Genomic DNA, 13060 nt, shown 5'->3' with positions numbered 1-13060 from the left:
AAGACAGACACAGAATCAGTGACTGGCATGCCTACCTGGTCACCTATTGGCTATGCCTGATCAGAAGAGATGGCCATTGATCTTTCATGTTCCTTTCCTTATCAGGAAAATTAGCATACTATTATGAGAATAGAAACTTATCATTTATATGTTTATTCTTATACACATCCTAAAGGTAACAATTTCCTCCACTAAAGAACCTAAATGTTCCTACTTATTAGCAGGACCTGGCCTAAGGAAATAAGACATATGGTACAAAACATCAGGACTTGATAAGGAAGCACACCAGACCCTGATACATGTCCAACATCTACCCATCTTTCCCATCCTCCCAAGAATCTTCACCAACGGAAGAGAAAGTACTCTGGAAAGGAGACTGGCTGGTCCAGGAACTAGTCAAGGTTCTATCATATCTGGTACCTGTAGACCCAACCAGAGCCCTTTCTCCTCATTCATCATGCTTTAGCCACTTGGTCCTCCTTGAAAACATCAAGTGGCCTCATAGGACTGTAGGTCATAATGCTCTCCCTAACAGAAACACTCCTCACCTTATGACATGGTTCTTCATGGGACTAGCTCCTATGTTCCCTTCAGTTCTCAGCTGCAGTGTTATCTCCTCAGAGAAGTTTTTATAGACCACTCATATAGGTGGGTCATCTATCTCCCCAAGGTTTTTTTCATCACTACATCTTCTTATATTTTCTGACTCCCTTCTACTAAATTTTAAGCTTACCTGTGAGGGCAGAACCATGCATGTCTCTTCTTTTTTTCGACATTTTATTGTATAATTTTTTTTTTGCTCCCTCCATCCGCTGCAGTCAGGACCATGTCTTTTCTATTTATCATTATATATCCAGTGTCTAGTTCAGCAACTAGCATAAAGTAAATTTTTTTAAATATTTTTTTTAGTTGTTGATAGATCTTTATTTTATTTATTCTTTATTTGTATGTGGTGCTGAGAATCGAATTCAGTGCCTCACACATGTCAGGCAAGTGCTCTACCACTAAGCCACAATCCCAGCCCCAAGTAAATGTTTTTAATATGTATTTTTTTAGTTGTAGGTGGACACAATACCTTTATTTTATTTTTATGTGGTGCTGAGGATTGAGCCCAGTGCTTCATGTGTGCCAGGCAAGCGTTCTACCACTGAGCCACAGCCCCAGCCCCTAAAGTAAATTTTTATTATACATATATTGAATGAATTAGTGAACACTTGAACAGCCTCCTAAGACTTCAGTTTAATCTCAGATTTCCGGGATCACAAAAGCTTACCTTCCACATAGGGGCCCATCTCTGGATGCTCCCTGACCCGCAGGGTATAGGACTTCTTTTGATTAGATTGCTTCAATAGATCCCGTACCCGTTCATTATAGATTTCCAGGAAACTAAAGGAGAGAAAGGCAACACAATTAGACTTTGAAAAAAAAAGAAGGAAAAATACTAATCCAAGAATCTGAAGGTTCCAGGTTCCTTTTCCAGCTTCTATCTCTGACAATCTAAGTCTTTGACCAAGCCAGGACTCCCCTTATGTGTCTTTCTACTTGTTTACAAAAGAGTTTTAAGCAATGGCTTTCATCACTTCATGGTTTCAGGTTTATAATACAGTGCTTATTTGAGATTAGCCCTTGAGGGACTATTTCAACATGATTTTTGGCCATAATATGTGGCCACCAGCTGTGCCCTGATCAGGCCTCCATGGCACATAGTCTATAGAGTATGTTTCTTGAGTGATTTTCAAACAGGACCCTCTATTGTTCTGTGAAGGCATCTCAGGGGCCATTGCTCAGCAGTGAGGGAAACTAATTAATAAGGGTTCTAGTCTCTATCCCTGCTTTAAATAGGGCATTTCTCATCTGTTTTATACACTGGAATTGTATGTAAGTTATGCTCTATCTTATCCACTGACATTTTATTCCTTCTTTAAAAAAGCAGTTATGATTCTTAATTAAAATCAGTTACTGCTGGTTACAGTGGCACATGTCTATAATCACAGCGACCTGGGGGGCTGCAACAGGAGGATCAAAAATTTCAGGCCAGTCTAGGCAACTCAGTGACATCCTGAATCAAAATAAAAAATAAAAAGGGCTGGGGATGTAGCTCAATGGTAAAGTGCTGCTGGGTTCAATCTCCAGCACCAAAGGAAAACTAAAAAGAAAAAAAAAAACAGTAAAGATTTTATGAAACAAGAAAGTAGTCTTCTCACAGAAATATCTTACTCATCAGAACACATATGTTTGCCTGTGAAGTTAGAAGTCAGAAAAAGAGGCTCCAGTTCAAAGCTAAACTATATTCACACTTGTCCCATACATTTTTTTCTCCTTAACATTCTCTTATCTAAACATAGTAATCCTAGTTGTGTCTCTCTCTCTCTCTCTCTCTCTCTCTCTCTCTCATTCATTCATTCATACACACACACACACACACACATACACACACACACATATATGTTGTACATGGACGTAATATCTTTATTTTATTTTATAAATATATTTTTTTATGGTGGGACTGCAAATTGGTGTGGCCAATTTGGAAAGCAGTATGGAGATTTCTTGGAAAGCTGGGAATGGAACCACCATTTGACCCAGCTATCCCCTTCTTAGACTATTCCCTAAAGACCTTAAAAGAGCGTACTATAGGGATACTGCTACATCGATGTTCATAGCAGCACAATTCACAATAGCTAGACTGTGGAACCAACCTAGATGCCCTTCAACAGACGAATGGATAAAAAAAATGTGGCATTTATACACAATGGAGTACTACTCAGCACTAAAAAATGACAAAATCATGGCATTTGCAGGGAAATGGATGGCACTAGAGCAGATTATGCTAAGTGAAGCTAGCCAATCCCTAGAAAACAAATGCCAAATGTCATCTTTGATATAAGGAGAGCAACTAAGAACAGAGCAGGGAGGAAGAGCATGAGAAGAAGATTAACATTAAACAGGGACGAGAGGTGGGAGGGAAAGGGAGAGAGAAGGGAAATAGCATGAAAATGGAAGGAGACCCTCATCGTTATAGAAAATTACATATAAGAGGAGGTGAAGGGAAAGGGGGAAAAAAACAAGGGAGAGAAATGAAGTACAGTAGATGGGGTAGAGAGAGAAGATGGGAGGGGAGGGGAGGGGGGATAGTAGAGGATAGGAAAGACAGCAGAATACAACAGACACTAGTATGGCAATATGTAAAAACGTGGATGTATAACCGATGTGATTCTGCAATCTGTATACGGGGGAAAAATGGGAGTTCATAACCCACTTGAATAAAATGTATGAAATATGATATGTCAAGAGATTTGTAATGTTTTGAACAACCCACAATAAAAAATTAAAAAAAAAAAAAAAAAAAAAAAAAAAAGAGCTATGTAATGTTTTGAACAACTAATAAAAAATATTTTTTTTTAGTTGTAGTTGACACAATACTTTTATTTTATTTTTATGTGGTGCTGAGGATGGAACCCAGGGCCTCGCACGTGCTAGGCAAGCGCTCTACCGCCGAGCCACAAATCCAGCCCCTTATTTGTTTATTTTTATGTGGTGCTTAGGATTGAACCCAGTGCCTCACGCTTGCTAGGCAAGTGCTCTACCACTGAATTACAACCCTGCCCTCCCCCTTGGCATAGCTGTTCCCAGATGTTATAGACAATAAAATACGTGTATGTGTGTGTGTATGTATATATACATATATTCCCACTTAAAGATTTGTATATTTTTATTTTATACACTCAAAATTTTAAGAAATAACATTCACAATCACTTAATTTTTAAGAACGAATATTTGTTCTTTTGGGGGTGATGGAAATGTTCTACAATCAGTGGTAATGCTTGTATGTCTTGGAAATATTATAAAAATCAAACTATATACTTCAAAATTTGTACTACAGGCATTTTATGGTAGGTGAATTACATCTTAATATTTTTAGAAAGGACATTGAACATGGAAGAAAGAAATGAAGGAATGAAACAAACTATGTTTAAATGAAACTTAAATAGAAATTGGTAACCTTATGTCAACATTTCACTTCATATTAGTTAAAATTTTATCTTAGAAAAGATGGTCTTAGTCTGGGAACTAGAGTTTAAGAACCATTTCCCTATAAAACCACCCAGTAAAGGATTGGAAAAAGAAATCCAAAAATCTAGTATTAAGCTTTGGAACACAAAGGAAAGGGGAATGAGTTAGCCAGGGTAAGGTGGGCCACATAAGGAGACATCTGCTTATTAAGTCCAAGGATAAGGAATTAAGTTTTCTGTAACCTGAGAACCTAATTGTTTCTCATCTCCCTGTTCTATAAGATGTGTCTTCTGTGGCTTCTCTGCATCCCTCTGGTAACTCTGGAAGCAAGGAGAGGACAGATGAACATGCCAAAATTTGAAATGGCAGGAACATTTCAGGTCCTGGTACCTGACAAGTTCTTACCTTATTTTAATCCTACAGGAGGAAGGCAATGAGGCAGAGTCTTCTTCCTTGGTGAAGAGACCCTGCACAAACCACAGGGTTGGGATTTCACTGAAAGGATTAGGCAAAAGAGACCTACTTTGAAAGGATCCAGTTAAAAGAGTCTGTACCTCACATATCCGTGGTGTAAGCCCAACAGAGGCCTAAAGAACAGAAGAAAGGGAAGAATTATTGGTTATTCTAGGCAATGATCTCTATGACTCAACACCCCAGAAACCAACTCAGCATGGAGGATGGGTACATGGGATCTTTGTGTTAGCCTTTTCACTTTAGGCAGTTTCACTAGAAGTACATAGAAGACTTATGTATCCCTGCCATCAAGAGACCCTCATGGGAGGAATGCACTGAGGGAGTCAGATTACTACCATAAGAAAGAAGAAAAGGAGAAGCTGGCAAACTTAGATATGTGTTTCATGCAAGAAAGATTACATCTTTCTTGCATAAACTCATTTTACTAATGTGGTCCTTCCTAGATCCCCCTACCTCCTATCCCTACATACAGGAAGACTAGAGAACCGGGGTGTCCAGAACATACATCTAAATCTAGAGAGAAGCATAATATCTTTCTCCATCTTATATTCAGGTTAAGGGCTTTATACCCCTTGGTTTAGTGGGAAATTTCTTCTTTTAATTTCAAATATATGAAAACACACTAGACACAGACAAAAGAAGTGATGAATCAGGCCTAAAGCAGCAGGATAATCTTTCAGGAGGAATAATGTCTCAGATAATGTCCCTGGATGATCTTATCTGTCATCCTTTCCACCAGTTCATCTCCCTGGGATACTTCTAAAACAGAGGTATTCTTAGGGAATGCTGCCCTTCTGAATTGCTGTAGATAAAGCAAAGTGCTCATTAAAACCTACATATTTTTTAAAGCCCCCAGTTTAGAAGCTAGTTTTCCTGCTTCCTTCTAATACACAGATATAACACTGGTAACCTTTTAAAGTGGCCATAGTAATCTCATCTCTGCACAGTTCTAGCCAGCACTGAAGATTCAGTTTAGGTCTTACTGACACAGAGTGATATAAGGCTTCAAGTGATGAACTTGGAAATAATATGACAAATTCAGTAGAACTGACAAGGACATCTTTGTCAAAGGGAGTTGTAAAATCCTAAGGTTCTTCAGGATTGAATAAGCAGGCTAATCAAAGTTTACCTTTCAATTAAAGTGATGAAAAATCCATTCTTAGTACAGAAGAGGGTTCATTAAATTTTGTTAAAGCTGACTGGCAATGAAAATCACATTCTATCTCACAGTGGCAAGGAGAACACAAGATTCAGGCTTGTTGTGACATTAGAAACATCATTGTAGTAATAATACTTACTGGGGTCCCCAGCATGGTATAAGTCTTCCCAGAGCCTGTCTGCCCATAAGCAAAAAGGCATATGTTGTAGCCTCTGGCAGCTCCAGAGAGTACTTCAGTCCCCAAGTCTTGAAACACCTGTGACAACAAAAGCAGACCATGTCACTGATCCTTCTACCCATAGCAGATTTAAAATTATTTTTAATCTAAAAATTTATAAAATATTTCAAACACACATGACTATAAATTCCTACCATTTCACAAGAATAAATTCAGCTTCAGAATAAAGATGGCTAAGGAAAATGCAGTCGATCATTTAAATATTTTTATTTATTTATTTATTTTGTACTAGGGATTTAACCCAGGGGTGCTTTATCACTGAGCAATTCCCAGCACTTTTTTTTTCCTTAGTTGTTGATAGATCTTTATTTTATTTATTGATATGTGGTGCTGAGAATTGAACCCAGTTCCTCACACATGCCAGGCAAATGTGCTACCACTGAGCCATAGTCCCAGCCCACCCAGCCCTTTTTTAATTTAAAAAAAAATTTTTTTTAGTTGTAGATGGACACAATACCTTTATTTCATTTATTTTTATATGATGCTGAGGATTGAACTCAGTGCCTCACATGTGCTAGGCAAGCTCTCTACCACTGAGCTACAACACCAACCACCATTTTTTATTTTTAATTTTGAGACAGGATTTCTCTAAGGTGCTTAGGCCCTTGCTTAATTGCTGAGGCTGCCCTTGAACTTATGATCCTCCTGTCTCAGCCTCCCAAGTTGCTGAGATTACAGGTATATGACACCACGCCAGGCCATGATCCCTAGTCTTAAGGCAAAGAGTCTAGAAAAAGAGTAAAGACATGCTGGCAAAATAATTTTTTTTTCCTCTCATGACAAGAAAATGTTCACTATGGTTAAGTGGAAAAACCTACAGTGAAATATTACCCAGTAACATGTAAGTGCCAGATCTAAAGACACCACACTAAGGATCAGGTAAGCTCAGAAATTAGGATTTTCCTCATAAGTCTACTATATATACATTTTCTCCTCAAACTGCCCCTGATAGCTAGGTGGTTCTGTTGGTCATTTAGCTCAATAAACTTTATACTCAATAAACTTTGTGTAATGCCTGAAAGTTCTACTGGTCTTGAATAGGCAGAACTGGTCTCAGGAAAAAACAGCCAGGTTTATGAGGAAGGCACAGCTTCCCAGTTCAACCTTTCCATAACAGTATGCACATGGATGTCTGCATACCCTCCTGGTATGGTAGACATTCATATTTTGACTATTTGAGGGAAGTCTTTGATTGTGTAAGTCTTAGTGGCAAGGAGGGCCCAATCCTCTACTACAGAAGCCAAGCAAGCCAGATACTGCTCTTCATTTTCTGGCAGCTACAGCACTGGCACATTAACTACGCTAATGTTCCCACTTGAGTTTTGAAAGAAAGTTGCAAAAACAAAGCAATGACTGATAAATCTCCAAGAGTTCAACAGTATTGCATGCTGCTGAGCATACAGTGGCAAAAGTACCAAGTATAGTGCTATGGTTTTGCCTAGATTCCCTGCTACCTGGGGTCCCATGCTTTCCTGACCATTTTTCAACTTTCCTTTCAATTCTGTGAATTATCTGATATAGCTCCAAATCGTAGTATGGTTCTCACTTCAAATCCATGTGTTCTTTTGGCAAGTTACTTAAATACTGTAGGCCTCAGTTTCTCTAGCTATAAAATAGATCTTCTGTACCTCTATTACAAAAATTGTTTTGGTGATTAAGTAAGTTCATACATGAAAGTAGGGATAACAGGTACAAAGACAGGAGTTTCTAAGTCAAAATTATGCTACTTATTCTATTTTAACAGCTGGAGCTATGCTTCTTGGCCAGTGAACTATTTGTTTTGTTTGTTTTTTTAATGCTTCCAATATCAGGCATAAAGCCAAAAGAACCCAGGGTGCAGTGAAAGATTTATGCCTAAAGATTTTTTAAAGCTCCCAGTTTAGAAGCTAGTTTTCCTGCTTCCTTCTAATACACAGATATAACACTGGTAACCTTTTTGGTGCCTTGTATAAATTCTACTTCTTTTCCTGGTATATCTAGCAGCCTCTCCACTCACTAACTCTATGTTAGCAAAGCTGAAAACTGGGCAAGGTCATTTACCTCCTGAAATCTGGCTGGGTGAAATTCCCACAATTTGAAGAAGGAGGGGTATATTTCTCTGCAATAGTCTATTTGAGTTAGCTGCCATTCATTTATTTGGTTGGAAAATCTTTCATAAAACTCCTCTTTTCTTTTCTAGTGCCCCGTCAGGAGGTGGGAACAGAGATGCAGACAGAGCAAGGGCACATCTAGATCTCAGTGTTATTTCTTCCCATAGCTCATGCACAGCTGAGCAGATTAAGGATTATGAAAAATCAATAGAATGTTACTTTGTCCATGTCATTATCCAAATTCAAATAATTGCCTGCAAGTTTTATGTAAATATCTTTGAAGATACAATTTTCCCTCAATGGTAAAGATGATAATAGGTAAAGCCACTAGGCTCCAAACCTGGGATTCATGGAAACTATCAAGATACACCTACTATTTTTTAAGAACTGTGGGGAAGAGCTCATTAAACATTCCTGGAAAATTCACAGCCTTAGAAGAGTACCACAGGCCAGATAACACCATGTTCCACTCTCACCATGATAATAAAGTGAATCAAATGGAAACATTCACTGAATACCAACTACAATTTGAAGGCTAAAAAAGCCACTAAACAGGAATCTGAAGATGCAGAGTTACATTCTAGAGAAATGGGTGGTCTTGATTCTTTTCTGGGGCATAAGTAGGAAGAAGCATTAGACAGAATGCATGTAATAAAACACTTCCAGTTTTTTAAAGTGTTAGCTAAATAAGTGACAGCCCACTAGATACTGCTATATGGGGACTCCTACAACCTAAAGCCCAAAACAAAAACCTAGCAATACCAAATATTCTAAATTCAACTGAATCTAGGAATGAATATTTTTTTAAAAGAAGTTTTCAAAAGAATAAGACGAGTCACAGACCAGGATAAAATATTAGCAAAAGACTTTACTGATAAAGGAAGAGTACCCAAAATAGACAAAGGAAACAACCTAATCAAAAATGGGCAAATTATCATGTCTCAAAATATCATATTACTAAGTGGAAATCTGAAAAAGGCAAAATATTGTATGATTCCAACTAAATAACATTATGGAGGTAATAAAAAGATCAGTCATTGCCAGGGGTTAGAAGAGATGACTGACTAGGCAGAGCAAAGGGGACTTTTTTGAGCAGTGAAACTATTCTGTATACTACAACAAAAAGTCACATGCCATTATACATTTGTCAAAACTCAAAGAATGTACCAAGGGTGAACCCACAGATAAATTATGTACTTTGGGTGACAATGATGTGCTAAGGTATGTTCACAGATTGTAATAAATGTACTACTGTGGTACAGGATACTGTTAGTGGGGGCAGTTCAACATGATTGGGGAGAGGGTATGAGAGAACTCCATGTACTTTCTGCTTAATTTTGCTCTGTCTAAAACTGCTTCAAAAAATAGTTCATTAAAAAATAAGTTCAACAAGATAAATGTTAAGGAATGGAACTCTCTGCTTGTTGGAAAGATATTAGTAACATTATCAGGCAAACCATTCTTAAATCCAACCAAAATGAACCTCATCTCTGGAGATTTCATGACTGTTTAAGATTTATATTTTCCTAAAGGAATTTTTCACTGATAGGTATGTTTTGGGTAGTTTATAGTTCTTTCCTTTATGTATTATGTTTCCAAGTAGACTTATAAAAAATAAAAATACAAAACCACAGAGTTCCAACTTAGGATGAGAAAATGTTCAAAATAATAAATACTGAGCAGTGACACATACCTGTAATCCCAGCTACTTGAAAATCTGAGGCAGGAGGATCACAAGTTCAAAATCAGCCTCAGCAACTCAGCAAGACCCTGTCTTAAGATTAAAAATTAAAAGAGCAGGGGACTAGCTTAGTAGTAGAATGCCCCTGGGTTCAATCCCCAGTACTGAAAAAAACAAACAACAAAAAACCTTAAGGAACTCAGAGTTGCACTTACCTACACTTCTCATCACATGGAGATGATGAGGTAAAGTTAATACTATCTGTGCATCTACTGACCCATTCCCTCTTGTGATAGTACAGAAAAGGAGACTTTTGTACCACTTATTTGAAGATGAAGACAGTTATCTGTGTAAGATAAAAAGTAAATTTAAAAAAGAAAAACAACTTAATTGGGCCTTAGTTGGTGAAAGGGCTCAGAATAGTTCATCTCTTCCTCTAATAGCTACATGAACCTAGCTAGGGATCAACAGACATAATTTGAGACATGGGCCAAGTGCAGACCAGATACTGTCTCTAGTCTTTTGTAGCAGATCTCACCAGAGGAAACAGGAAACAGCCTGTATCTGACTTTGACAGATGAATCTAGATTTCCTATTTTCCTTCTCCATTTTATACTATGAACTACAGAAAACTTCATCTTCTGTGTTAAAGTATATTTATCCATGCAGTGCATACTATGGAAACTGGTAATTAAACACTTTCCAAGGAACTAACAGAGAGAGAAACTACAACAGAAATTTTGAAATGCAGGTGAACATAAACAAAGCCAACTGAAACCTGTGCCATACCCAATGGAAAGAAAGAACAGTTGTTATTCTGAAAGAAACCAGTCTTGAGACATGTAGGTCCCTGAACTGTATTAATCTTAGCCTAAGGCAGGAAACACTTATGTGTTTCCCATTAAGGACTATGAGAAATAGAAAGTCCAGTTGTCTATTTTCAGAACACAGTATTTGACCTTAAATGTAAAACTGAGATGTAAGAAAGGCAGTCAGAGAAGAAATAGAGAAGAATGGAAAATTACAAGCAGATAACTTACACAATAGCATCACAGCCTATAGATATGGCAGACTCAAAAGTCCATTCACCTGAACAGTTCCTGGACAAACAGGAGCTGAGGGGTAAGGGGTCAGTCTGATCAACAGAGATATAAAATCTCTTTGTTAAGAAATAGTAACTTCAGGGCGTTGGGGTTGTGGCACAGTGGTAGAGTGCTCACCTAGCATGTGTGAGGCCCTGGGTTCAATCCTCAGCACTACAAAACAAAAATAAATAAAATAAAGGTATTGGGTCCTTCTACAACTAAAAAAGAAATTATTTTATAAAAAGGAAATAGTAACTTCAAACACTTCTTGGAAGATGATATACAATCAATCAAAAAATATATGAAAAATGTTCAACATCTCTAGCAATTAGAAAAATGCAAATCAAAACTACTCTAAGATTTCATCTCACTCCAGTCAGAATGATAGCTACTAAGAATACAAACAATAAGTGTTGATGAGGATATGGGGAAAAGGGCTCACTCTTTCATTGCTGGTGGGACTGCAAATCAGTGCAACCAATCTGGAAAGCAGTATGAAGATTCCTTGAAACACTGGGAATGGAACCACCATTTGACCCAGATATCCCACTCCTCCGTTTATACCCAAAGGACTTAAAAACAGCATACTTTGGGGACACAGCTACATCAATGTTTATAGCAGCACAATTCACAGTAGCTAAATTGTGGATCCAACTTAGATACCTTCAGTAGATGAATGGATAAAGAAAATGTGGTGTATATACAAAATGGAATATTACTCAGCATTAAAAGAGAATAAAATCATGGCATTTGCAGGTAAATGTATGGAGCTGGAGAATATCATGCTAAGTAAGTAAGCCAATCCCTAAAAACGAAATGCTGAATGTCTTCTCTGATATAAAGATGCTAACTCATATTGGGTATGGGGGTTGAGCATGAGAGAAATAGAGGAACTTTAGATAGGGCAAAGGGGAGGGAGGGGAAGGGAGGGGGCATGGGGGTAAGAAAGACGGTGGAATGAGATGGACATCATTACCCTAAGTTCACGTATGAAAACATGAATGGGGTGACTCTACTTTGTGTTCAACCAGATACATGAAAAATTGTGTACTATTTTACTATGAATTGAATTGCATTCTGCTGTCATATATAACTAATTCGAATAAATAAAATTAAAAAAAAAAAAGAAATAGTAACTTACGGCCTAGGGTTGTAGCTCAGTAGTAGAGCGCTCGACTAGCATGTGTGAGGCCCTGCGTTCATATATATTATATATATATGAAGTTTATTTATATACACATATGTATATAAATAAAAGAAATAGTAACTTGTGTAAAGAAATAGGAACTGCACATGAGCTGTTATTGAAAGCTCAGTCCTTTTCCCCATGCTAATTCAATAACAAAGTATGGTTTTGAGAAAAAGGAAAAAAGAAGTGTCTTGCTTTGCTAGCAAAGGAGAAGCACAGGAGACTCCTGTAGCAGAGGCCATGATTCTGCCCATCCAGGAGAACAGAGAGTTTTAAAGAGAGATTCATTCCAGGTGTTCCCTTTGGGGGGTTGTGATTAAATAGCCAATTCTTAGATCTTCTGGCACCATCCCTGATGTCCGAATTACTTGGTTCCTGTGGTGGATATGTGATCAAAGGAAGATATCTCGGCCTAGGATAGGAAGAAGGTGATCCTGCTCCCCACATGAAAAGAAAGCATGTCCACTTTAAAATATGTCTCAGTGGCAGAATAGCAAGGGTTATATTCAAAGCATGAGGTGACTACTGTTATAGTGTCAAAAGGTACTCAAACCCAGAAAAACCTTTCCACCTTACCCACTTCCCACCGCAGGAGAATAAAGGGATGTGGGGATAGCTAAAGATATATTTCTTTAAATAACCCTTAGGAGACAGTACTCAGCCAATGAGGAACCAGGGGAGGATCTTCCACACTAGGGAATAAAATGCTGGTTGTAATTACTTTGGGTCTGCCTGCTCACCCAAACCTGATCTCTTGCAAGAACATCAGGAAATGCCTCGCTTTTTGCTATACTTCATGTCTTTTTTTTTTTTAAGTTGTAGATGGACAAAATACCTTTGTTTATTTAGTTTTTTTATGTAGTGTTGGGGATTGAACCCAGTGCCTCACACATACTAAGCAAGTGCTGTGCCACTGAGACACTTCATGTCTTTTAGTCCATTCTTGGGGTTTGGACAGGTGAGAAACACACAATTCAAATATTTTCAAACCTTTTCTTCATCTATAATGAATTCATCATATATTTGGGGCAACAGACCATATTCAGTTAACAGTTCAATACTGATGTATAGTAGAATATGAGTGAAGGGTACATATAAATACTATATTCTAAGAAAGGAAATGATTGTA

At 37.7% G+C, this 13060-nt stretch overlaps 1 protein-coding gene across 5 annotated transcripts in view; it reads right to left on the bottom strand.

Moving 5' to 3' along the window:
* Stard9 (StAR related lipid transfer domain containing 9) overlaps window positions 1-13060 on the bottom strand; it is a 135322-nt gene that overhangs the window by 67440 nt on the left and 54822 nt on the right. For 4 of the 5 annotated variants that reach the window (XM_046460746.2, XM_046460747.2, XM_058584724.1 and 1 more), the window contains exons 4-7: window positions 5788-5904; window positions 4570-4602; window positions 4421-4482; window positions 1274-1386 (exon numbers count right to left, since the gene is read on the bottom strand). In XM_046460746.2, the coding sequence (XP_046316702.1) occupies window positions 1274-1386; window positions 4421-4482; window positions 4570-4602; window positions 5788-5904 (325 nt within the window). Of the gene's footprint in view, window positions 1-1273; window positions 3301-4420; window positions 4483-4569; window positions 4603-5787; window positions 5905-13060 lie in introns of those variants that run through there. The other variant, XM_046460749.2, reaches the window with a different exon arrangement.

Source organism: Marmota monax, unplaced genomic scaffold (assembly GCF_021218885.2).
Source record: "Marmota monax isolate L192 unplaced genomic scaffold, Marmota_monax_Labrador192_F-V1.1 WCK01_AAM20220418_F8-fsc00001, whole genome shotgun sequence".
NCBI lineage: Eukaryota > Metazoa > Chordata > Mammalia > Rodentia > Sciuridae > Marmota > Marmota monax.
The sequence above is the reverse complement of the archived record's forward strand: the minus strand, read 5'-3'. Positions and strand labels throughout refer to the sequence as shown.